General features: G+C 45.8%; 2 protein-coding genes across 6 annotated transcripts in view; one reads left to right on the top strand and one right to left on the bottom strand.

Moving 5' to 3' along the window:
• Positions 1-1,036: 1,036 nt before the first annotated feature.
• On the bottom strand, positions 1,037-9,408 carry ZNF597 (zinc finger protein 597). 2 transcript variants are annotated; one of them, XM_045784479.2, is made up of 4 exons: positions 9,131-9,408; positions 8,947-9,032; positions 7,960-8,086; positions 1,037-6,068 (listed from the first exon to the last, which is right to left on the bottom strand). In XM_045784479.2, the coding sequence occupies exons 2-4, from the start codon at positions 8,977-8,979 to the stop codon at positions 4,957-4,959; spliced, it is 1,272 nt and encodes a 423-aa protein (XP_045640435.2). In that variant the 5' UTR covers positions 8,980-9,032; positions 9,131-9,408; the 3' UTR covers positions 1,037-4,956. The 2 variants fall into 2 exon arrangements, with proteins under 2 accessions (XP_045640435.2, XP_045640434.2); XM_045784478.2 differs by having other exon boundaries at positions 9,203-9,407.
• Positions 9,409-9,614: 206 nt separating this feature from the next.
• Positions 9,615-25,366, top strand: part of NAA60 (N-alpha-acetyltransferase 60, NatF catalytic subunit) — a 36,504-nt gene continuing 20,752 nt past the window's right edge. The window contains exon 1 of one of the 4 annotated variants that reach the window (XM_045783855.2): positions 9,615-9,757. The gene's annotated coding sequence lies outside the window, so the exon portion shown is untranslated. Of the gene's footprint in view, positions 9,758-23,120; positions 23,300-25,366 lie in introns of those variants that run through there. The other 3 variants (XM_045783856.2, XM_045783854.2, XM_087871096.1) reach the window with 3 other exon arrangements.

The raw sequence follows: 25,366 nt of genomic DNA, 5'->3' as shown, positions 1-25,366 counted from the left end.
TCACAGACACTTGAATATAGGGATCTGGAATGCAGGGAGAGAAGAAATGTGGGCGAGACATAAAGTGAGGTCTTTGTAGTCATGGAAGTGGTGAAGCTCTCTTGGGGGGGGACCCCGTACTCAGGTCAGCTGAGGATACAGTAAGCAACAGAAGCATGTTAAAATTCGGCTGCGAGGCGCACAGAGAGCCGACGAGGAGAGTGGCGCTAGTTCTAGAGAGGGCAAGTCGGAACCACAAAGTGTCCCTCTCAACAAGCCAAAGGTACACAAGCTGGGCGAGCCGGCAGCTTCGCATTGCCAAAGCGGGCTTCGGGCCTGGAAGGCAGCGCGGGCTCCCCCCGCCGCTGGCGCGCGGTCTGTGCCTAGCGTCGAGAGACGGAGATTCCTCTGGCCCCCAACAGTCATACCCGTGGTGCAGAGGGCAAGACTGGAGGGACCCGTCGTCAAACGCTCTCGGCCCCATCGCCCAGTTTGTGGAGGCCGCCCCGCGGTGGGTGCCTGGAACGGGCTGTGAGTCAGTTCAAGCCCACCGCCAGAAGCCCACCACCGAACGGATCCCAGCCGCCCCAGGAGCGCGCAGCAGTGCTGCGCGACGGGGTCGCCGGAAGTGAGCGCACCACTTCCGGTTCCCAGCCCTGTGGGCCTTTCTAGCGCTCCTCATCTCGCTGGCATTCCCGCCGGCCTGCAAGGCTGGCTGCGAAGCGCTAGCCTCCGCGTCGCTCCGGAGCCGCGCAGAGCCTTCTGGGAGCCGTACGGCGCAAGGCCGGCTACCACCCCCGGCGCTGGGCGGGTAGGGTAGCACGCGGGCCTTTGCCGCACTGCGTGGCCGCAGGCGTCCAGCCCTCCGTACTGCGGCGGCGGAGCCGGGGTTGGAGGGGACTTCGAAGTCTGGGGCTGCCTCACGGGATTGCGCTGGAACTTTCTTCTACGTTTCGGGGAGCTAACGATTTGTACCCGCCGAGATCATGCATTCACGCTCCATACCCACAGCCCCGCCCGTCTTCAAAATTCGCTGCCATCCAAAACCACTAGCGTGTAGAACAAGTTCACTTCATTGCCATCCTCAGACAATAGCATTTATTAGATGCCATACCGCACATAAGATAAACTTAATCACAGCCTAGTGAGAGCGTGCATTCTAGAAATAAGAGGGATGAGAACACACCGAAATCGGTAAAATCAAAACATTAGACAGTACAAGTGCACATAACAAACATACTTCTGAGGTATCCAAACGAACTAGAGATTACAGCATATTCTCAGGGTTATATATACATTTATGTTATATCCCCAGCCTCCCCAGGGTGTTAATGCAAGGAGGGATGTCAAAAAATAAAAGACAAAAAACCGTAGTCAAATGGGCATGAAAAGATGAGTAATGATCATCCTGACATCAGATCAATAGCTCTCTCAATCCACAAAACTAAAGCAGATGAATATACATACTTCAGATGAAGAGCACTGTTCCTTTTTTAACGGATGGTCAAAGCAAAAACACGTTACTGCTGAAATCCTATAAGGATAACGAGTTCAATGAACCATTCAAAATAGACTAATTAGATAAGCTATAATTTGTCTTGTACACATACTCAATAAATTGGCACATTACTTTGAGCAAAATCGGCGGTATCATGCTGCAGTCATCAGAACAATGCCACTTAATTATATGGAATCTCAGAAGTCAAAGACTCAAAACACCACTTACTGTGAAATCTCACTTGTTTTCACTCCCTGTATACTGGGCTAGTCATCTTCTGTGTTAAATGGGGAGATGTGAATAGCCTATTAACTACTGCAACAAAGCTCTAAACAAAACCATATTGAGTCCAACTCCTTCCAGATTAACGACTAAATCCCACAATTTCTTTAGTTGAAAATATAAACTGCTGACATCTGAAATCTGAAATAATGCTGTTTGTATCAATGATGGCTGTTAATACACCCTGTTAATACACATTAAGTAACTGTTTGATACACATTTTCATCTATGCATTAACAACTGAAAGCACATTTGTTCAAAAGTCAATTTCTTCAGTACAAAGTTCTCACCCTGCATAGTATGTCAACATCCATGCTGCAAAAGGCAGTGAAGCAACCGTTCATAACAATAGCTCTTGCGTTTCTCATCCCTGTATTAACTTTTATCCAGTATTTCTTAATACTAACATACTAGGCTAATATCATTGAGTTAATGACAAACTGAAATCTAGCTTCATCGGTTGACACTGTAAACAGAAAGGTGAAAAAGCCATCATCATAAAAACAGCATGGATCTCACTGGTGGACTCACACCTTCCTCCGACTTTTTGGGCTCAGAGCAGCTTGAATTGCATCCAGCAAATGTATTTAGGTGTAAGTGCACAATAAGGCAACACTTGAAAATATGCCTCTTTTACAGTAACTGACACTCAAAGTTTTACTTATATTTTTTTCTGCATACCAGTTATTAACAATGGTTATTATACCAAAAAGGCATCTTAATTAATGTTAATGGTTTTATAAAAGTGCTATTTTTCTAAATCTCTTACGGAGGTTTGGCATAATCTTATAAAATCTGGAAAATAAAGAAAAATGTAAAACCTGAATTTAATTGTGAAGGAAGCCTCATCTGGGAAGGTGACTTCCCATATTGAGGTACAGAAGAGCATTTACGGCATAAATTCTCACCTTCCCGCATACTGTCATAGGAGCAAAGGAAAGCATGGCAGCTCCCATCTTTTATGTCAGCCCCATTCTGTCCAAGGTAGTCTTAGATAGTCTTCCTTACTTTCTGCAGTGGCTGTGCAAGTAGGGGCCTCTTTCCCAATTTCATTCCCTGCCCTGCAACTCTGTTCAGGCACTGAAGGCAGAAGCAGGAGAACTGGTGTATAGTGCTTTCTGGTATTTAGCAAAGATTATTAGATCCTAAAGATGGCTGATAAGAAATCTAACTAGAAACCATCTTCCTACACAATTCTAAGCTCCCCAGAGCTCTGCTGAAGAACAACCTACAGATGACCTCACTTCTTTAGGACCCTAAAACCCCAGCAGACTGGTGTCTCATATTGAGCGGAGACATCAGAAAAAAGATTCTAGTATGACCTTGACATTCAGAGCACAGGGTCTCAACTGTGGTTATGCAAACAAGAAACAAGAACAACAAAAAGGGGGAGATTGGGTGAGCTGGGTTAGTCTCCATTTCCCTTACTCACCAGGAGTATTTTCTTGTCTCTGAACAGTGTTAAGAGCTTACAGCAGTAGCCAGCATCTTTTTGTATATTGTTCCCAATCTGCTGTTCTGTAGAAAGACCGCATCTTCCAGGTACTACTCTCCTAAAGAGGCCTATTATTGCTCACGAGGTTTCCCAGTGATAACCACGCTTTAGTCAATGCTGTACTTCTATACTATTTCAGTAGAGTTAAGACATTCTCACATCTTGATCAAAAGTCCATTAAAAACTGGTTTTGCTAACAAGTACACAATCAATTTTGCTTTAAAGAGAAACTGTGTATGCATGTATATTTACAAGATTCCCTGGTTCTTTAACATTAGTGACCACTCCATTCAAAACCATTTTGCTCCTATATTTACATGTAACAGCGGTATCTAAAGACCTATATTGTCAAGTAGTTTGGTTAAACTCTTAATAGTTTTCTGTATGTATTTTTCTTTGGAGATCAGGAGGAAATTTTTTTTAACCAAAATCCAACTAAAACCATAAGGACTGTATTCTGTAGAGTTTGCGATCTCTGATCTGATCATAGGGATGGGAGTTTGAACTGGAAGTCCTGGAGAATCTCTCTATTGCTTTATTACCACACACGTTAAGTCAGGCTTGGGATAAAGCAAAAAAGGCAATGAAAGGGTTCCAGGATGCGTGTGCACAAGGTAGTCTCCATGATGACCACCCTCACCCACCCATCATCTCAGCCTTCCTGGCTGCTTGCAGTCTGAACACAAATGCAGACACATAACAGGGCTGAAGAATGCACAGCCTTCAGTGTCAGAGAGACCCAAGGTTAAATGCCAGCTTCAGCACATGCCTATTTTTGTCTTAGGCAAGATACTGTCTTTACCTCTGTGGGCTTCAGCTTCCTTGTTTATGAAACAAGGATAGCCCTTTCTCTGTCAGATTTATCCTGAAGATTAAATTAGATAATACACACCTAAAGCATCTAGCATGTTCACTAAACAATAGTTCCTGTTATTCATAGAAAGGCAGGAAATGTGCTTTGGTCGAGACTTAGAGGTAACTCCTTCCAGAGAGGAGCAAATATCTTTCCCTAGATCAAGCCCAGGCACCAGAAAAGGCTTCAGTCAGATTGCCAAAATTCCTTGCAAAGGAGTCACAAAGGCCAGTGGCATCAGATCTGAGAATGGAACTCCATGGATTCTAATAGCCGTTATGACACCAACTTGTCCACCTATTTGGGAACTTTTCACACCAGGCACAAAAGCTTCTAAACCACATCAGAAATTCACATGTGAAATATCATCTCTTACAAATGTTACATTTAGTTATAACCCAAAAAAGTATAAGATAGAAATAGACAGATTACTTTCCTAGATACTACATCTGCAGAACTGGCAAAAAGAAAAAAAAGGAAATTCTCCTTCTTCTAAAACTTACTCAGAAACCACATAACAAAATTAAAAGGACTTCTAGGAAGACTTTCATTTTAATGAAAACTGAATTTAAAAAAAAGTTCCATATCATTCTGTGGCGCATACAAATGGAATGTGAACAGTGAGTGAGTTACTGAGTTATAATCCTGGCTTCATTCACTAGCTGTGACATTGATTATGCCTCCTTGGTTATAAAACAGAAATGATAGTGCCTAAAGCAAGGTTGTAGTGGAGACTAAGTGACATGTGACATGGAATGCATGTAAAGTGCCAGGCACATAAAGGGTAACTGGTCCCCAGTTTTCAGTATAGATACTGACAAGCACAGCATTAATGAAAACTTGCTATATTTACATGGTGGTTTCCATATGGGTTTGCTGATGAACAACGAGATGCATATTCAACCTGAAACTTTTCCCACACATGGTACATTTAAAAGGTTCCTCTCCTGTGTGGCTCTTCTGGTGGCATGCAAGCTCTGAGTCCAAAATAAAGCTTTTTGCACATGTTTTGCATTTATGGGGCTTTTCCCCTCTATGAATGCTCTGATGGGAAATAAGCTCAGAGACACGAAGGAAGGTCTTCGCACACTCGGGACATTTTAGGGGTTTGAATTTTGAGAACAAAAGTAAATTTTCCCCACAGTCGTTGCACTGTTCAGAGTCATCCTCATGGCCCTGCTCGGGGAGGACAAGGTGTGAGGGCTGCCCAAAGTACTTCACACAGTGGGTGCATCGGTACTGGGTGGCTGACATGTGCGTTTTCTCATGCAAAGCAAGATGTGTTTTCTGACCAAAATATTTACCGCAGTCAGTACCTTCATAGGCTTTTTTGGCAGCGTGGGTTTTCTGATGCTGTGACAATGCTGGGAGCCACATAAAACCTCTCCCACATATGCCACATGTGTGGGGTTTCTCCTTTATGTGGATATTCATGTGCCGAGACAGATGTGAGTGCTGGCGGAAGCTGCTGCCACACTCAGCACACTTATAAGGCTTCTCGCCAGTATGGATCCTCCTATGTGTCCTCAGGTTGGCTCTATGATTGAAAATCTTCCCACAGTCACCACATTTATACTTTTTCTCCCCTGAGTGAGTTTTCTGATGCAAAACAAGGTATGAGTTATCACTGAAGCTTTCATCACATTCAGGACACTTGTACAAATTTTTGGCTTCTTCCCCAGGAAATTCAAGAATTTCAGAAAGTGCTCTGGTTCCTAAACATTGAGATAGTTCTAGTAACGGGGTTTGGTTTTCAATGGTAACTAATAGGCTTATGAACCTTTTCTTGCAAGCAGGAGCTCCACCTGATACTTTCCTTTCTGGGTCTCCAACTCCAGTGTGAGATTTTTTTGGGTAATAGACAAGGGGCACAGTGATGGAGGAGCTTTCTGGGGCAAGTTCTTCAAATCCCGTAGACTCTAGATTTAGCTGTTGAGAAATCTCAGTCTTGCCTTCCCCTCCTGTTGATAAAAACAAAACAAAGCAAAACATAGACAACACCCTCAAGTGGTACTGGGAAAAGAACAAGCTAGTTACACAAGGACCAAGAATCTGTAGATGGCTTATCCTAGAACCCAGACACTCATACTATACAAAATCAGGCCAGCAGGCTCTACTGACTTCCCAGAGGATCTAGTTGTTCGTGATCCTGTGAGGGGAGAAAGCAGAAAAGAGGTGTAACTAAGCTAGGGTCTATAGGATAGGAACTAAGGGCAATCTTGGTAGATGCTGTCTAGAGGTTTCCAGTTAGTCTCCCGAGTCTCAGGAACTTTTCATCATTTAAGCAATCTTAAGTGACTACTGAGCAACCACAACTAGAATAAGAGAGAAAGAAAGAGAGCAAGTGAGTGAGTATTCTACCTAGCAGAGAAACAATCTGTTATTAGAAATAGCTTTATTGTCACCAGGAGAGTTCTTCAAAATTTCTTTATCTCTCCTGGAGGAAAGATCAAGGTAGAGCTGCCATGCACACAGCAGCCAAATGATAACTGGTCTCACTGGACGGCTGACAAAACTTAGGCTGCCAAAAAACATTCTTTTTAAATATTTGTCCAAATATTCTTAATTTGTAAAGCCAACATATCAATATAAAAGGGGTCTTTCCTTCCAGAGAAACAGCCTCTGATTGCCCTAGCGCACTCCCTAGCAAGGATTTCTGGGCTGCAGCGTAGTGTGGGAATCCAAATGATACCCAGTAGTTATGCTGTCTTGAGGAGACCAAATTCAGGGATGCCAGGATGGCTAGAATTTGATAACAAAATACTGGGGACAAGGCAGGTGCCCAGGCAGAGCTCTGGACATCTAGGTAGGGCCCTGTTAAGACTTGGGCTGAATATTAATCTGTAAGTGCACATGAGGAAACTACCCTAGACTGGGAAAAGAACCATCAAAAAGAAACACACAGAACAGTCTTCAGAGTTCACATCATACATAGTTCAATAGTTCATGTTCCTGTCAGCCAAGATGGAACACACAAGGTATCGGGCAGTATCCTCAGAAAGACATTGCCTTAAAAGCAGGTCAGATGGGCCCTAGACTGAAGGCTGCTCTGAATACACCCTAACAAAGCAAAAAGCAAGCCCTGAAAGGATCATACTGATCTCAAGTAACTGAAATACAAAGTCCAAAAATATTTTAAAAAATACAACAAAAGCGAACATCCAACAACATAAAACCCACAATGTCTAGCATCCAATCAAAAATTATCAGACATGTATAGAAGCAGAAAAATATGACCCATAATTAGGAACAAAATCAATTTACAGAAACAGACCCAGAAATGACACAGAGAATCAAACTAGTAGAAACAATGTTCGGATAGCTATAACTATACTTCTTATGTTCAAGAAGGTACAGGGAAACATGAACATGATGAAGAGAGAGGTGGAAAATATGAAACATGAGTTATGATATAGTTGCAAGAGTCAACCCTAGTCAGAGACAAACTCTACTCAGGCGTGGGAACATTTCTGCATATAGTTCCCCTTACGTGAAAATGGCATAGCACCCCCTTAAGAGTAAATCAATTTCGAATCTTTAGTAGATGATAGTAACCTATAGTCATGAGGTTTTGCAAGTAAAACTGTGAACTGACTTTAACACATATTTGGGAAGATTATTGGGTATGGCCATGTCTTATGCAAAACCACAGTCACTGTACTAGATAAGATTTTTTGTCTTTTAGAAATCATCTCCTTTGAATACTTCCCTGTCATGCAAGTTCTTGTCATATCCACATAGATCACCCAGAGATAGGTTCCATGCCCCCATACCAACATGTGAATGACACATGAAATCCTGTTGCTAGAACTGAGTAAAGTTCCAAAATCCAGGAAAAAACAACTGCCTTACCCATCAAGGCCATATCCTCGAAACACTCCTGTGTAGTGTCTCTGCTGAAGGACCTCTGGGCAGGGTGCAGACTCACATACTCCTCTTGAGAAAAATACACAGCCAGATCCTCAAACAGCATTGGCCCCTGAAACAACATGAGAGCCCATCTCAGGACAAGAGGCCCCAAGGCCACCCCCTCACTCAGTTTAGGAAGACTGAGAAGAGCTAGAAATACCAGAACCAAGGGAGAAAGGGGCTTGGTGTAAAAGATTCCTGAGTGCTGGGGACTGTGTATAAATGGGTTCTAAGGGTGGTAGTGGAAACTGGGAAGGGGTAAAAATGGACATAATTTCTGAAGCAGTGGTATAAGGGCCAAGACGGTGAACTGTAAGAAGTTCTAGAAGAGAGTTCTAGAAAAGATGAGGGAACTCTCAGGGAGAGAAACCATTAAATACAGATGCTCTAAGGGAAAGAAAACTGAGCAGCCCAGGAAGAATCATGAAAAGGGACAGGGGTTCCAGTGTTCTCCTAACATCCTTCTGCTTGCTAGTCTCTCTCCTCCCTGCACATGACACTCACTGCTAAGCTCTCTTTAGAATCATGTCCAGGCTTAGTCCTCCTTCCCTTAGTTTACCAGTCTTACAAACCAACAGAACCTCAACGTGATTAAGAATCGCCTGGGGGTTTTGTTTCTGTGCTTATCAAAAGGTGTGGGATGTGCTTAGAAATCCGCAAGTTTGAGCAGCATTCCAGAAAGCCAATAAATTTTGAGGTACTCTGATAGCTTTCTCCAGTGGGCCCTGCTCCCGGTTGGTGGTTCTGAAAGGAAGAATGTGATAGGCCATTTCTCCCAAGTGCCTGGTCCAGGGACAAAGACAGCTTGATCAAAGGGCTATTTGGGGATCAGGAGCCCTCCCAACGAGACGGGCCCTCTTCCAAAGGAGGGCAGGCAGAGGCCGGAAAGTAGCGACAGGAACTGGACCCCGAGAAGGAACCTGGTCTTACCTGGCCGCCGGTTGTCGGAAGCGTGGACGCCATCTCAGGGGGTGGGAGTGTCTTCCTCAAGTGGCCACACTGACTTCGAGACAGATCTAGGAGGGGAGAGAATAATCCTCAGAGGGGCCAGTTTGGCTGCAAAGCCCCCCCATGCACTCCCAAGGCTTCCTCGCTTTCCCAACCCCTTTAAAACCTGAGCCGAAGGCTCCTCTCCACAGGCCAGCCTCTGAAGGGCCGACTCCTGGGCCGGCCAGGTACCACCTACCGCTCCGAGACTAGTGATGTTAGAAAGTCTCCCGCTACCCGGGCAGAAAAAGCAGAAGGCGACGCCCGACTGACACTCTAGACCGAAAGCACAGCTACTGCTAGGCTCCCACGCTCCTCTAAGCCGGAGCTGCCGGGAAAGCCGCCGGAAACGGCCCGCCCCCATGCTTTCATGAAGCTCTGCCCTGTGATTGGCCAGCGCTATTCCAAAGGGAGCAGTCCTTCTAGTGTGTTGACCAATCGAGTCCATTAACAGAGGGCCGATGATTCGCTGGGCATGCTGGGAGTTGTAGTTTTCCTTCCGTCTCTCAAAGTAAGTATTTCCGGTTCCGCTGCCTGGGTCTCCCGGGTGAGCTCCTGCCCGCTTACCTGCAGGCAGGTAAGTGAATAGGTAGGATGTGAAGAGGTAAGGTGACCCCGGAAGGACGTTATGTTTCAGGGAACAAGGAAAGCGAGAAGACAGGGAGACTCCGAACCCGAAGGACTATTGGCACCGAAATGTGGGTTCGGGCGGCAGTGCCCCGTGCGCTCAAAAAGTGGGTCCGACCAGGGTGAGGTGAGTGGCCAGGAATGCAAGTCCCAGTCTTGGCCTGAGCAGCCAAGTCCACTGTATTTTGGGCGGACTGTGGGGCGTGGGCGAAAAGGGGTGTCTTCTGCGTGGACAGAGTTCAGATCAGCTTCGACCAGGTTGCTAGTCTCTGACCCAGTGCATTCTAGATGCGTTGTGCCCTGCGGCTGCAGCCGAGCTGAGCCAAATCAGGCTCAGAGCCACAGCGAAATCTCAAGCGGGAGTAGAGCCATTGGCTTGCTTTGCGAGACGCCTAAGCTTCACATTCGACCTGTCCCATTGCCACATATTTTACACTTTACTGACACTGGGTGTCATGGTGTATGGATTTGGAATTTAAAATTGAGTTCATTGTCAAGCTTTGCCACTGATTGCTTGGGTCATCTTGGCCAATATACAACTTTGCTTTCCTTGGCTGCAAAGAGTTCCAAATGCTTCTCCTCAGAGGGTAGTTTCAAATAAGTTGTCAGTTTACAAAGGTGTCAACTTACAAAGGTGAAAAAGCAAGGATGATAGATATACCTTAATAGAAAATACTGGGTAAGTCCCAATATATTTTCTTATTCTAGTGCTAATCATGTGCCTGTATCTAAAAGGTTACTCAAGAAATGGTTGCATGGTTATTGAAACAGTGTTATCAGAATTGGCAAAATAAGTAGTGGGAACGGGTGGAATATTAGACAGGACAGTTTCAGTTGCAAGTAACAGAAAACCCAACAAAACTATGTTCAAAAGTAGGGCAGGTACAGATTGGTTAATTCAGTGGCTCAGTGACATCATCGAGGTCCCAATGCTTCCATATTTCTCCTCCGCCATCCTTAGCATGTTGGTGAAAGTGACAGTGGAATCCACATAATACATGCAGACGTGCATTGTGCCAGATACCCATCCTAAACCAATCATTATCGGGTAAAAAGACGATACCTACTATAATTGGTTTTGACCAACCATGGTTCACCCCCTGGCACTGCAGGAAGGACCCAGCCTCCCCTCGCCAACTATCTGTACAAAATTAGGGTTCTGTTGGAAAAGAAAAAGGAGGAAGTAGAACAGATGTCAAATAGTAACTAAGAGCATCTGCCACAAGTGACATCTGTTGACAGCCAAGAGCTAGGCCTTCTGAGAATGGGTCACAAAAGAGGTATCTAGGGGCCCTAGGGAGAAGGAGAAAGGTGGGGAAAGGACAGATGGAAGAATGATAAGGAAAAATTTCCCCACAGGCTAGACCAATCCAAAGCCTAAATGCTGAAGAAGACCTAACAGCCTGGTACATGGAGGTCTAAACTGAAAGCACGTTCATCATCAAATCATGGTAGTGCTCAAGCAGTCATCTAACCCCCCCCCCTTTGTGCTTATATATAATGCTATTCTTACATCAAGGATATCTCTTTTAGGGCTCAGATTCTCCTGATTTTGATTTTTGACCCTTTCACCAAGAACAAGAGGCTCTTGTAGCCTTTTCCTTTGAAATTTGGTCTCCTAATAAAGAAATAAACACAGTTTCCGATAACCAGAAGTGAAGCCTGTGGTATTAACTCAATGGATAACCAGATAGAGAGGGTCATCTCTGAAATGGGAAAGGAAACTAAACCTTCCCTTGACCCTCTAACTACCAAAACTAAGCAAGTAGATCAAGAAGGGAGCTTGAAAGATTGATCTTGCTTGAAGTAAAGAGATGAGATACCAAGTTCAAGACCAAGATTGAAGGAATAAGACTGAATTATATGCCTACCTTGGTTTTTTAAAAAAATCAGAGATGCTTGACTATATATCCATTTTATGTTCAAGTCAAAGATTTCTTTAAAAGATTTTATTTATGAGAGAGAGAGAGAAGAGAGGGTGGGGAGAGGAGCAGAGGGAGAGGGACAAGAAGACTCCACACTGAGTGCAGAGCCAGATGCGGGGCTCAGTATCCAAAACCAAGAGTCAGACGCTTAACTGACTGAGCCATCCAGGCACCCCTCAAGTAACAGATTTTGAGAGTCAAAACTAAAAAATCCTGGGGTGCACGGAGACTGCTTAAGTTTCTCTCTCTCCCTTTGCCCCCTCCTCCCTGCCCTGCTCCCCCACTCTCTCTCCCTAAAAACAAACAAACAAAACTCAAAAGTCCTTTTGCTACAGCCTTCTGACAAGCTTCTTCATTTCAGCTTTTAACATATCAATAATAATACGTATGTATTAAAATTCTTTCTGTAGCCAAAGATATGCTGTGTCTCTGAAGATCACATTATCTTTTTAAAAATTAAAAATAACTTTTTATAGGAGCGTCTGGGTGGCTCAGTCAATTAAGCATTCAGCTAGGTCATGATCCCAGGGTCCTGGGAGGGTTGGGGCTTCCTGCTTGGCAGGGGGTCTGCTTCTCCCTCTCCCTCTGCCCATCACCCCCTCATGCTCTGTCTCTCATTATCTCTCGGTGTCAAATAAATAAATAAAGTCTTTAAAAAATAACTTTATTATTAGAAAAGCAGTATATGTGCATTTTAGAAAGTTAGAAAATACAGATAAGAAAAAAATAGAAAATAAAAGCACACATTCTTATCATTCAGAGATTACCAATGTTCCCTTTTAAGTATAGATATTTCTCCCTGGTAATTTTAAACATAATTTCCAGAACAAATTGCTCTCTACATTTGGCGTTTTTAACATTCCCAGACAGTACTGCTTTTCAGGGTCTGTGCCTTAAAAATAAGTATGTCTCTGGTTTTTACAGCCTTTGTATCTTTCGTGAGATGTAAATACCAACGAGAAATTGGCAGGCCCATATCAGGATGTACCAGAAGAGTATAGATAAGCAAGATTAGCTTTTTCTCCCAACTTCAGCAAGAGGCTTTTCTCGCAGAAATCCAGTTAGGATTGTGCTCTCTGGGCAGTTAGGAACCCTGGCTCACTAGTATCCAGTCTCTAATGAAGGGAATGATGGTTACTGGTCATGCCTGCAGGACTTCCTGTCACAGCAAGAGGCTCTCAGGACTTTGAAGCTAGGATTACCTCTAGCTGGGCAGGAATTCCTTCATCAGAGACTCAAAAAAGAAAGAGGAAGAAAGATAGAGGAAGGGAGGAAGGAGGAAAGAAAAGAAAGAAGGAGGAAGGAAAGAGGGAGGGAAAGAGGGTGGAAGGAAGGGAAGAGGGAGGAAGAAAGGAAGGGAAGGAAGGAAGAGAGGGAGGGAGCTAAGGGTCCTAACTTGTGCCTCCAATACATTAATCCTATGACCAGGAAGTGGTTTTGCTCTGTGTCAACTCTAACAGAATTCCTTCTCAGTCACTGAGGTTAGAAATGCTTCCAAAGGAAGATTCTGGATCTACTGATACTGATTGATTCTTGCAAATAGAAGCTGTAAGCAGAGGCTCCTGGAGGATGATAAGATCAGAGCATGCAGGTTGGCGAGTAGACAAGAGCACGGCATGCTTAGACAATTAATTCCCCACCACCACCCCCCGCCAAGGGACCCTTCACATTGAGCCTTCTGAGATCAGGGGTTTAACTGTCTGAAACGCTTGGCCCAGGAGTGAACAAAAACAGCACGGCATAGCCAGGAGGGAAGTGATGGCCTTGCCTCTTTCTGCGCTGCAGCAGACAGAAAGGCTGTACCTGGAGGAATGAGGCACGGAGCCAGCCCGAGCGGGGAAAAGAGTTGCAGAGAGTGAGTGAAAGCCTGCTGTGTCTTGCTGTGGGTGATGCGCTCACAGTCAGAGGAAACCTACTGAAATGAAACCCATTTTATTAGTCAATATTTTTTAAAGATTTTTTAAAAATTTATTTATTTGAGAGAGGGAGAGAACACAGCAGCGGGGTGGGAGAGGGAGAAGCAGACTCCCCACTGAGCAGGGAGCCCGATGTGAGACTCGATCCTAGGACTCTGGGATCATGACCTGAGCCGAAGGCAGACATTTAACCAACTGAGCCACGCAGCCTCCATTAGTCAATATTTTTTAAATTACTAATACTGAATGACAGAGGGGGATAGTAAAACACATGCTTTTGCTTTGCTGGTAGATGGGTAAAGGAGCATATTATTTTATAAAGTATTTTATAAAGTAATTTGTCCCTAGTGTGTATAGCATGAGTTTTAAAACTATTCATACCATTTGATCTTGTAAATCTAATTACAAATATCTGTCTGTATTAATTGGGCATCTGATTCCATTAACTATACACAGAGACCCAAAATAACATTGGGTTAAACAAATAGACATCTATTTTTCTCTCACATATAATTCAAGCCAATATAACAGCTGTGCCCTGGAAAGCTGCCAGGGACCCAGGCTCTTTCTGCTTTGTGCTTCACTGCCAGTAGGGTATTTTCTCTCATGACTCTCAGACTCCCAGTCCAGCATGGCTTACTATCATGTCTCAGTTGCAGCCAGCAGGAGGAGGAAGAGGAGGGCGTGTCCCTTTCTTTTCAGGGCAGAACTTGGATGTTGCACCTGCCACTTCAGTTCACATCCCATTAACTAGAACTTAGTCACATTGTCAGAGAACCACACCTAACTCAAGGGAGGCTAGGAAACAATATTTGAGTAGCCTATGCCCAACTAAAAAGCACAAGTTATATCATGATGAGAAAGAAGAAGGAAGTAGACATTGGAGACAACTGGCGATCAGTGCCATGTTATCATAAGGAAATGTGTTGAAAATAGAAAATCATGAAGATGTTTATTGCAGAGTTATGTATAGTAGAGAAAAACTGGAAATGACCTAACGTCTAAGTATTTTTCCTCTTTCTCAGGAGGAAATATTACAACCAATTAACATGTCATTTTTTAGGAGTTTTATTTTTTTAATAGTATTGTGGCACATTCTTATTTTATTTATTTTATTTTGTTTCCGAGATCAGACGAGATCAGGCGCGTTCAGGGTGGTATGGCCGTAGACTATTTTATTTTGTAATATTTTATTTATTTATTTGACACAGAGAGAGAGCACAAGCAGGGGGAGCAGCAGGCAGAGGGAGAGGGAGAAGCAGGCTCCCCACTGAGCAGAGAGCCCGATGTGGGGCTCAGTCCCAGGACCCTGGGATCATGACCTGAGCCAAAGGCAGATGTTTAACCGACTGAGCCACCCAGGCGCCCTATCAGGAGTTTTTTTTTTTTTTTTTAAGATTTTATTTATTTATTCGACAGAGACAGAGACAGCCAGCGAGAGAGGGAACACAAGCAGGGGGAGTGGGAGAGGAAGAAGCAGGCTCACAGCGGAGGAGCCTGATGTGGGGCTCGATCTCATAACGCTGGGATCACGCCCTGAGCCGAAGGCAGACGCCTAACCGCTGTGCCACCCAGGCGCCCCCCTATTAGGAGTTTTAAACAACGTGGGGAAATACTAACATTAAAAAATTTTTAAGGGATCTCTCGCTGGCTGTCTCTATCTCTGTCCAATAAATAAATAAAATCTTTTAAAAAAATGTACTGAAGAGAACAATAAGGAGACATGCAAATGTTCAATGATCATCTTGGGTTGGTGAGCAAATGGTAATTTTTTTCTTCTTTATGCTCTTATATATTTTTCTTATTACGGTGAGTAGGTATTTCTTCCAAAACTAGTCTGGAGTTGGACTGCATGGGTTGAAATTGCTCTCAACAGCTCTAACATCTTGGATTCATTACTTGACCTCTCGAAGTCTCAGTTTCATAGCTGCCAAAGAGGGACAATGAGTGTAAATACCTCAGGTTCTACCTCATGTCGTTGTTAGGATGATTAAATGAGATACTACATGATACAACACTCTAGCATATAAGAAGTGCTCAAAAGTATGAGCTTTATCATTGAAAAGATTTTTAGGGGCGCCTGGGTGGCTCAGTTGGTTGGGCATCCCACTCTTGATCTCGGCTCAGGTCTTGATCTCAGGATTGTGAGTTCAAGCTCCGTGTTGGGCTCCATGCTGGGCATGCAGCCTACTTAAAAAAAGAAAGGTTTTTATTTTTATTTATTTATTTATTTTTAAAGATTTTATTTATTTATTTGACAGAGATAGAGACAGCCAGCGAGAGAGGGAACACAAGCAGGAGGAGTGGGAGAGGAAGAAGCAGGCTCATAGCAGAAGAGCCTGATGTGGGGCTCAATCCCAGATCGCCAGGATCACGCCCTGAGCCAAAGGCAGACGCCTAACCGCTGTGCCACCCAGGCGCCCCAAAGAAAGGTTTTTAAATAAAAGTATTAATCAGACACATCAACAAAGTCCAGATAGAGCTTCCTGCAATGACATGTTTCCCAAGAACTTGGAAGAAGGGGAGTAAGGCTGAATGCTGAGAATTAAGCTGAGAAAATTGAGATGAAATCAATTTCTGCAGAAATAACAGGTAACTTTAAGCAAAGCCTGGATAGTTAAGCAAGTTGTGATTTGTGGGTCTGAAAAGGAACGTGTTTACAGAGGGGCCTCACCTGAGTGGAACCAAGAGGAAGAAGAGTCAGTAAGAGTCTGGCACCCTCCTAGCGCTGCTCAGGCAAAGGAACGTTGAACGAATGGGACAGTCATTCCTGACAGAGAAGGCTCTGCTGTGTCGGACCAGGGCCCGAGTAAAAGATCTCCTTTAAAACTCTGTTTCCCTTCCTTGTACCCCTGCTCACCAAGGACTTCCTGATTAGTGATCTAGCTTCCCAGGAACCCTAATAGAGGAAGGGGCGTCTGGAGCAGGGATAGGAGTATTCCAGTGACCCTTAACCATTATAAGCCAGTCTTTGGCTTAAGCCTCAGTATTTTGTGAGTCTGAGCAGTAAGCCCAGTCTCAGGGTGTACTGACAATATAACTGGAGAACCAGACCCTGCCAGTAGGCTGGCCTGACCCTCCCAGACCGGCTAAGGGGCCACGTGGTTGCCCTCGGCTCCCTCTGTCTTGGTTCTGTTGCAGCAAGTAAGATCATCCTTGGTGACCTAACAGATACACTTGCAGCATTTTACATCAAAAGGGAATTTCTTTGGAAGCAAATATTTGGTTCTTGGTTGTAGTGGCTTTGATCCATGCAAACGTTAATAAACCCTTTAGGACCACGAATCAAAATAATCTCCCCCACCTCAAGCCAGTCTCGTGGAGCCTTTTCCTCCTCTGGGAGTGCTCTCAGGGTGGTCTAGAGCCCTCTCAGGCCAGGCAGATGCTGGTCAACCATCTACAGTGCTTGCCATGAAGGGGCTTGTTCATGGTCTATTTCTGACACCCTGGAAAAATGTTTTCAGGGTCTTCCTGGAAAGCCTGCCTTTTGAAACCCAGCTGTCCTCCTGGGTGAGTCAGGAAAGTATAGGCATCGTGGTCTATAAAATGGGGACAAGCATACCTACTTCTCAGAGTTGGTGGGAAGTATACAGAGTCCCTCAGGAAGGGCTGTGACGCAGGGCATAGCACATGGCAGACACTTAGCAAATAGGCATTCACTCATAGTCCGTTCTAAAAGTCCCACTGTCCTGTGTGACTGCCTCTGTGGAAACCCTTATCAGGCCATCTTGTAATCATACATCTGCCCAAAGGCAGAGAATACATCTCAGTCACCATTTGTACCCACAGCCCCTGGCACAGTGGCCAGGTCTCTTGAAGAGAGGGTAGAAGGAAGGAACAGAATCCCATATCTAAGCTCTGACCACACCTCACTCACACTTGCTTTTTATTGGTGAAAATATCATATCGCTTGTGCATGTAAACAAGATCTCCGAGAGGATTCCAGGATCCTGGCAATAGTGATTATCTGGAGAACTCTAGCACTCAGAGTCAGAAAGAGGAAAACTTTGCACCATATCTCCTTTTGTTGTGCTCCTGAAAATTGGCCATGGGTATGCATACTTCTAAAAAAAGTTTATGTGAGGGGAGCCTGGGTGGCTCACTCAGTTAAGCATCTGACTCTTGATCTTGGCTCAGGTCTTGATCTCAGGGTTGTGAGTTCAAGCCCTATGTTGGGCTCCATGCTGGGTATGGAGCCTGATGTGGGAAACAAAGGCAAAGAGGAAACTTAGATTTCCTTGCTGCTTACAACCCACTGACAAGTCCTTGAAACAGGCAGAATGACTTTCCTCTAGAAACTCAACTGCTTTGATGTTGACACCTTGGTAAGGGCAAAAGGCAATCTTAGCCCGGCCTCTCCCCTGCTCCCCAGGATCCTGTAAGTCTACTTTAACATACGCAAATTCCTTTGGACACTTCCTTTATTTCTACCCCCCAAGATATATGTTAGCAATCGTCCTCCAAGCCTATGGCCCACTGATATACATCTGAAGGGTCTCATGACTGAGGTTTTACTAAACAGTAATAAATGACTTTTTCCGAACAATAGCTAGCCCCCTCAGGGTCCTGGAAACCTTGTTTCCAAATTACCTTGGAGGCTTGTGCTATCCCTAACCCTCTCCCAACTTGAAAGTATATAATCGGCCACGGCCACTCCTCGTGACCCCAGTGCAGATCTTTCTGCCTAAGGGTCCTCTCCCTGTGCTTTAATAAAACCGCCTTTTTGCCCCAAAGGTATCTCAAGAATTCTTTCTTGGTCCGTTGGCTCTGAACCCCACCACTTCAAACCACATCAGAACCTACTTTTAAAAAAATAAGATGAAGAGTTTGTGTTAGAAAGTCCCCCACCCCCAGTTAAGCCCAAACGAAAATATCATGTTGGGCACATCTGTAAAAATCATATAAAGAAGAAATATAAATGGTTAATAAAAATAGGAACAAGCGATCAAACTTACCAAGAAATACACATTAAAATTATGAGATCTTTTCACCCAGACCCAGAGAGGTAAGGAATAATAATAGGTTGGTGAGGATATATGCGACAGAAGCTTTCTCACTCTTGGTGTCAGAATAAACTAGTAAAACCTTTGGGCAGGAGTTTGTTTCCAAATTGAAATGTGGTCAATTAAAAATAATTTGGGGGGCACCTGGGTGGCTCAGTCAGTTGAGTGTTGTGTGGTCTTTTGAAACCCAGCTGTCCTCTTGGAAAAACTCTTGGTTTTGGCTCAGGTCACGATCTTGGGGTTGTGGGATTGAGCCCCACACTGGGAGTCTCCTTGGGGTTCTCGCTCTCGCTCTGCCCCTCCCCCAGCTCTCTCTTTCTAAAATAAATAAATCTTAAAAAAAATAATTTTAACCAACATTCTAGGAATTGTCCTGAAAAAAAAATCTGCAATGTGTGCAGGTTTCTCTATAAAGTTGTTACTTGCAATACTGTTTATAACCTGAATGTGTGGGTATTGCAGGGGAAACCTTGATTGCTGGCCCCTGTTATCCTCCTCCCCAACCCTAGTCCATCTATTGACAGAGTAGTGAGTAGGGCCCTAGGTAGGTGGTATCACCCACGGTTGGAATAAGAGAGTAGTACCCAACTTTGTTCCTCTATGGGCCAGATGAGACCCCAGGGACCAGAAGGGAGAGGTGAAAATTTAAATGCCTTAATTTCTGGAGAGATCTTGGCCTTGGAGATTCATAGAACAGTGAATATATATTACTTCCAAAATTAGCAGAGTAATCAAGCCAGGGCTCGGGAGGGGCAGAACCAGCCCATGTCGGTGGTGGCTTGCTGCTCACCCGGCCCAGAGAAGCCTGGTTAGCTCCCTGTCTCCAAGGCTGGGAGAGGGTTCTGCATCTGAGGCGGCAGGAATCGAGGGTTCCCCTGGAAGTGCTCCCTGGAGTACTGCCTCTGCTTGGCAGTTTGGAAGGCGGCCAAGCTACAGGAGTAGAGATTGCTGGCTCTCTGCAAGGGTAGTGCCTCTAGGTTTCTCCCTGCTTGACCGATGGCCATGAGTAGGCAAAAGAAAAATAACAGTACAGCAGAAGAGGCCTTGCAGCCAGGGGGAGGAGGAGTGGACGAGTGCTCAGAACAGGCAGCTCCTGATGAAATAGAACTGGACGAGACTGACGACCACACTACCCAAATCACTGAGCCGAGAGACCTTTTTTTTTTTTTAAATATACCAGAGCCTTGGATTGACTGATTGATTGATTGATTGATTTTTATTTCTCAGAGAGAGAGAGTGCACAAGCACAAGCAGAGGGAGCTGCAGGCAGAGGGAGAAGCAGGCTCCCCACTGAGCAAGAACCCTGATGTGGGACTTGATCCCAGGACCCTGGGATCATGACTTGAGCGGAAGGCACCCGCTTAACCGACTGAGCCACCCAGCCATCACAAGGGGCTGACTTTAATTGGTTAAACCAATTAGGGACCATTTTGGGGGTGGAATGGTTTTTTTTAAGAGGACAACTACCTTGAATAATCCTTGTAGTAACATGTGGTACCTCCTTGCCCTGAGGATAAAAGAGATCCTGTGTTAGAAGCTTAACGCAGTGCTTGGCAAATAAGTAAGCCCTTGGGAAAATATTTTCTCATTTGGTTTTAAAAAGAGTGTTTTTAAAGTTTGAATGGATGTATATGCCCTTCTCTGTTTTGGCAGTTCATCCTAAAGTACTGTGCATAGAACCCTGGAAACAATAGAATGTTATACCTCTGTCATCACATAGGGCGGGCTTCTCAAACTTTAATGTTTCAGTGTTTCAAACTTCCAATGTTTTAAGGTTTCTGAATCAGCTAGGGATCTTGTTAAACGTAGGTTCTTAGTTAAATGCAAATTCTGATTCAGTCTGGCTGCGGTCTGAGGTTCCATTTTTTTTTTTAAAGATTTAATTTATTTGACACAGAGAGAAACACAGCAAGATAGGGAAAACAAGCAGGGCAAGTGGGAGAGGGAGAAGCAGGCTTCCCGCTGAGCAGGGAGCCCGATGTAGGGCTCTATCCCAGGACCCTGGGATCATGACCTGAGCTGAAGGCTGATGCCTAACGACTGAGCCCACCCAGGTGACCCTGAGGTTCCATATTTTTAACAAGCTCCCAGGGCGGCTGCTGCTGCTGCTGCTGGACCACAGACCACACTCTAAGTAGCAAGGACATAGGGTAGCATTTCACTTCTCCTGTGTTACTGAAGGGGTTTATCACTGCATCCATTTTCTATGGATGGGAACACCGGGAAAGGGGAGAAAGAAGAGGAGGAAAGCAAGCAATTTCCTTTTTTTAAACTTCATCTCTTTATTAAAAAAAAATTCAAACCTGGGACGCCTGGGTGGCTCAGTCGGTTAAGTATCTGCCTTCAGCTCAGGTCATAGTCCCAGGGTCCTGGGATTGAGTCCCACCTTGGGCTCCTTGCTCAGTGGGGACCCTGCTTCTCCCTCTGCCTGCCGCTTCCCCTGCTTGTGCGCTCTCCCTCTCTCTCTCACACAAATTAAAAAAAAAAAAAAAAAAACTTAAAAAAAATTCAAACCTGTATATTTTGAAGGAGTAATGCAGCAAATACCTATGTACCTGCCAACCTAGCGTCACCAATTGGTAACATTTATGCTATTTGGTTTTAAGGGCATGACACAGAAATTGCCTACCTCACTTTCATTCTTGTCCATTGGTAATAAGTTTGCCATACAGCCTCACCTTGATGCAAGAGAGACTGAGAAATACAAGCCTACCTTGACAGCTATTTGCTTGCTGTAGGGGGCGGGGTTCTGTTACTATAAGAAGATGTGATAAAGCAGTTATTGGAGGAGAAGAAAGACTTGTGGGACAATAGACAGTAGGCAGCAGTTAGCCACCTCTGACACATTGACCCCTTAAATCTTGTAACCAGCTGTTCTCCTGGAAGTGGATTTTGAAAAGATCCGAGCTAAAGTTGCAGCCCATTTCTAGAAAGTATATAGGGCTTCAAAGTGCATTTTACACACCCACCTCATTCTTGATGACTGTTCTGCCCTCATTTATCTTGCTGTACTGTGTGGATCTCTCTAATCAATCTGAAAGCTTTTTTTTTTTTTTTGCAACAAGTTTAGTTTATAAATAATTTAATAATGAGGCACTAAATATAATTGTGTGGAGTCCTCAAAGTGTTCTGTATGGGCTCAAACACAGTTCACCACAGTATCTTTGGTTACAATAGCATGTCTGCAGTCCTTAAACATGTAACAGTGCAGAGCTGTAAAGAGTATTATATCGATTTTCATTTTGTTCAGGTGTTATTTTCAGCTTTCTTAAAAGAACAGGAACTTACAGGAACTGTTACAAAAAGGAAATATACAGGTTGCTTTATATAAATCAGGATTCCATCAGCCTCTATACGTATTATGTAGACAATAGATTATTCCTTGTTGTTTTATATTGCCTTGTTACATTACTTTTTTTTTTTTTTTTTAAGATTTTGAGAGAGAGTAAGTGAGAGCAAGAGCACAAGTGGGAGGTGGGGGAGGGGGCAGAGGGAGAGGGAGAAGCAGGCTCCTGCCCCAGCAGAGTGGAAGTGGGAAGTGGGGCTGGATGGCAGGACCCGGGGATCATGACTGGAGCTAAACGCAGACCCTTAACCAACTGAGCCACCAGGCGCCCCATATTACTCTTGATCTATTTATACCAGTTACTTTTAAAACCTCTCATCTCTTTACTTTTTCCTTTTAAAAATGTTAAAAAGAATATGCTTTTAACTTCCCTAAGATAATGTTATTTTATTTAGACTTTTGATCTGTGATGCTTATTCTCTTGGATATGAATTAAATCCTTTTAGGGTGGATCATTCTAGGCTTTGTTGTAAGCAGGTCCTTCTTATTCCATCCTTTGGCTGTGTGGACCACTTTTATCTGAAGGCAAAGAATACCCTGCTTTATTATTATTATTTTTTAAGATTTTATTTATTCATTCGACAGAGATAGAGACAGCCAGCGAGAGAGGGAACACAAGCAGGGGGAGTGGGAGAGGAAGAAGCAGGCTCATAGCGGAGGAGCCTGATGTGGGGCTCGATCCCATAACGCCGGGATCACGCCCTGAGCCGAAGGCAGACGCTTACCTGCTGTGCCACCCAGGTGCCCCTAAATCCCTGCTTTAAAGTTACTAGAAGATGTTGCTCAACTCGGGTTTTCTACTAACAGAACTTGAGTTCAATCTTGTGATACAGACCCTCCTGCACCTTGAGTGCGACCGACCCCTACCCATTGGCACGGCGACAGCCGTCCACAGCCTTTGTGTGGAGACGGACTGCTGTCGGCCGCGTCCACGCCACCACGCTTCCCCGGGTGTACGCGCCTCCGGGCACCGGGGATGGTAAAGCCGGAGCCCCGAGTCCAAGCGAGGGGAGCGTCAGCCCAGGCAGGACTGGAGGGAAGGGAGCAATCCCTGTCTCGGGAGCCCCCCGCCCGCGCTCTGCGTATGGGGCACTCAGCCGGGCCCAGAAGGTCCCACCCGGGCGGCGCCGCAGGCGTCCCCGGCCGCCAGCGCAGGAGCGCTCGTCCTGCCGCCCGCCTCGTCCGCACGTCCGCCGGGCCTCAATGGAGGCCTGCCCGCTCGTAAGATGGCGGCGGCGGCGTCGGGTAGCGTTGGCGGCGTCCCACGTGGGGGCCGGTGGCCAATGGGCTTCCGGCCTGCGCCGCCGGCCCGGCGCGGGAGGCGGAAGTGCCGCGGGCCGCCGCCTCCGTCCCGGCTGCGGCCCCTGCCGGTTACATAACTCGTTTCGGGCTCCGCGCGGCCCCTCTTCTCGGCTGCCTGCGACCCCAGGATGCTCTGAGCCCCACGACGGCGTCCGTTGCCGCCGGCTCCCGTCCGAGGTGAGGTTCCCCCGGCTCCGGCCTGCGGTGGGGCAGGGGTCATGAGGGAGGAGGCAGCCTTCCGGACCCGGGCCGGACCGGGAAGGCAGGGGCCCGAGTCGGCCGCTGCGGGGCGCAGGACGGCCGGGGCGCGAGCCATTGGGCATGTGCCCAGACGTGCCCGCGGGGTGACGAGGGGGCCGTGGAGCTCGCGCTGGCCGAGACTGAGGAGGGCCCGCGGTGCGTCCGCGGGGCGAGAACGGACGAGCCCCCCCCCCCGCCCCCCACCCCTTTGCTTGGGCGCCTCCCGGCCAGGCCCCAAGACGAGTTGGTCGGGAAATTTGGGATGAGCGGTCAGACTGCCCCTCGTTTCCTGCCGGGTCTCCCTCCTGCTGAAGGGCCTGGCCTTTTCACAGGTCAGCGGTTAGCCTGGCCCTGCCTTTGCTTTGGTACTTGTTGCGCGGATTGTAGTTATTTGCCGACTTGTTTGCTCTCCTGTGAACTCTTCAAAGCCGGGGGCTCTGTCTTCGTCGTCTCCGACTCTTCCGTCCTCAGCTGTACCTTTTGCTTTTAAGAAACGTCAATTCCTTACGTTTCTGGTAGTTTACAGACTGGCCACGCAGACCCTACGACAGCTCTGACCTCCTCCACCAGATCGGGCACTTCTGAAGGAAGCCCGGGAACCTGTAGCTCCTGTGGTGTGTCCCCGTGGGAGAGTTGTGAGGGAGGCTGTGGGCCTTCTCTGGACCACTGACAACACATATCTTTGTGCCCAGCGGGTGCCAGAGCCCACGACCTGGAGGTGCTCTGCAGTAAACGTGGGCATTGGCAGCTTCATTGATCTGTTTCACGCTGCCAAGTCCTGAGCTGTAAGATTTTGTTACTCAGTTGTCCTGATGGAAAAGGATAGCAGCCCCACACAGTAGCTCCCTACAGCGCCCGAGTGGTTGTTAATTGGAGTGTCAGAACTGGAGAGAACATTGCTGGTTGCGGAAGTGTTACCAGAGGACTTAAGGCAGAAAACCTCTAGTTAATGATTAACTGAGTGATCCAGGAAGGGTAGGTGACTCCAGGTCATCTACAGAAATACCACAATCCCTGTGACATCTTGTGATGTAGAGTAAGTGTGAGAAGTTATTTGTTTGGCCTGCGAGGTAGGAAGGAGGGGCGTCTTGAGCGTCATTGAATTAAAAGGGGTTGGAGCAAAAACAAATTCTCTGTCTCTCAGGAAAATCTCTGAATTGCCTTAAATTTGGAGAAGAAGGGAGTAAACGCTAGAAGAAACTCAGGAGTGGCTGAAATATATAAGCCCCCGTCATCTTTCCAAGTGGACAGATCAGTCATGGCAGTGCACATAGGTCTTCACTTAACCCCGTTTTAGGACTTTGTACCAGTCAGAATCAGTGTGCAGATCGACCCTGGAGAATGCAGTGTGCCTGAGCTCCTTCTCCTTTGGGCCACAGTTTGCTGCAATTCTATCTCACTGAGCTTGCAGACACGCTGGGATTCTATGAAGACAGTTAAAACCTGTACAAAACAAAGTTCAAGGCATGGTGTGGTGTTGACAGGCCTGAGTAAAAAATACAGGCATGTTTTTAAAAGGTCTGTGTGTATCTTTCACCTCTCTGTAACTTGCAGTGACTCTGTCATTTGTTTATTTTAACCACACCCACTCACAGACTTCAGATATGATTTGAAGTTGCTTAGCAACAGCATGCCTCAGTCTGGGATGGAAGAAAATTCCTGGATGTTAGGAGATTTGAGAGATAAAAGATACATTTACACCCGAACTGGGGTGATGCTGTCATTGCTGAATGGGCACTTGGCTCCAAGACTGTCTGAGCCTCAGTGTATGATTAGCAGCATTTTGGTTTCTACCAGCCTGAGGTGTGTTTAGACCAGATGGAAACAGCATCCTTACACTGCAGCAGCCACAGGTAACACAGTGTAGAGAAGAATCCTCAGAGCTCTGAATTTAGGCTGGCACATGTCTTTGTACTGCTGAAATAGCCCAGAGGTCTCAGCTGTTGGTGACAGCTCTCCTACCTGAATAGAGAGCTGGCTGCCTATCAGGCAGTGTCTTCTCTT

Source organism: Ursus americanus, chromosome 2 (assembly GCF_024610735.1).
Source record: "Ursus americanus isolate L20-20 chromosome 2, mUrsAme1.1.p, whole genome shotgun sequence".
Taxonomy (NCBI): Eukaryota; Metazoa; Chordata; class Mammalia; order Carnivora; family Ursidae; genus Ursus; species Ursus americanus.
Note: the sequence above shows the minus strand (reverse complement) of the source record. Positions and strands in the feature narration are given on the sequence as shown.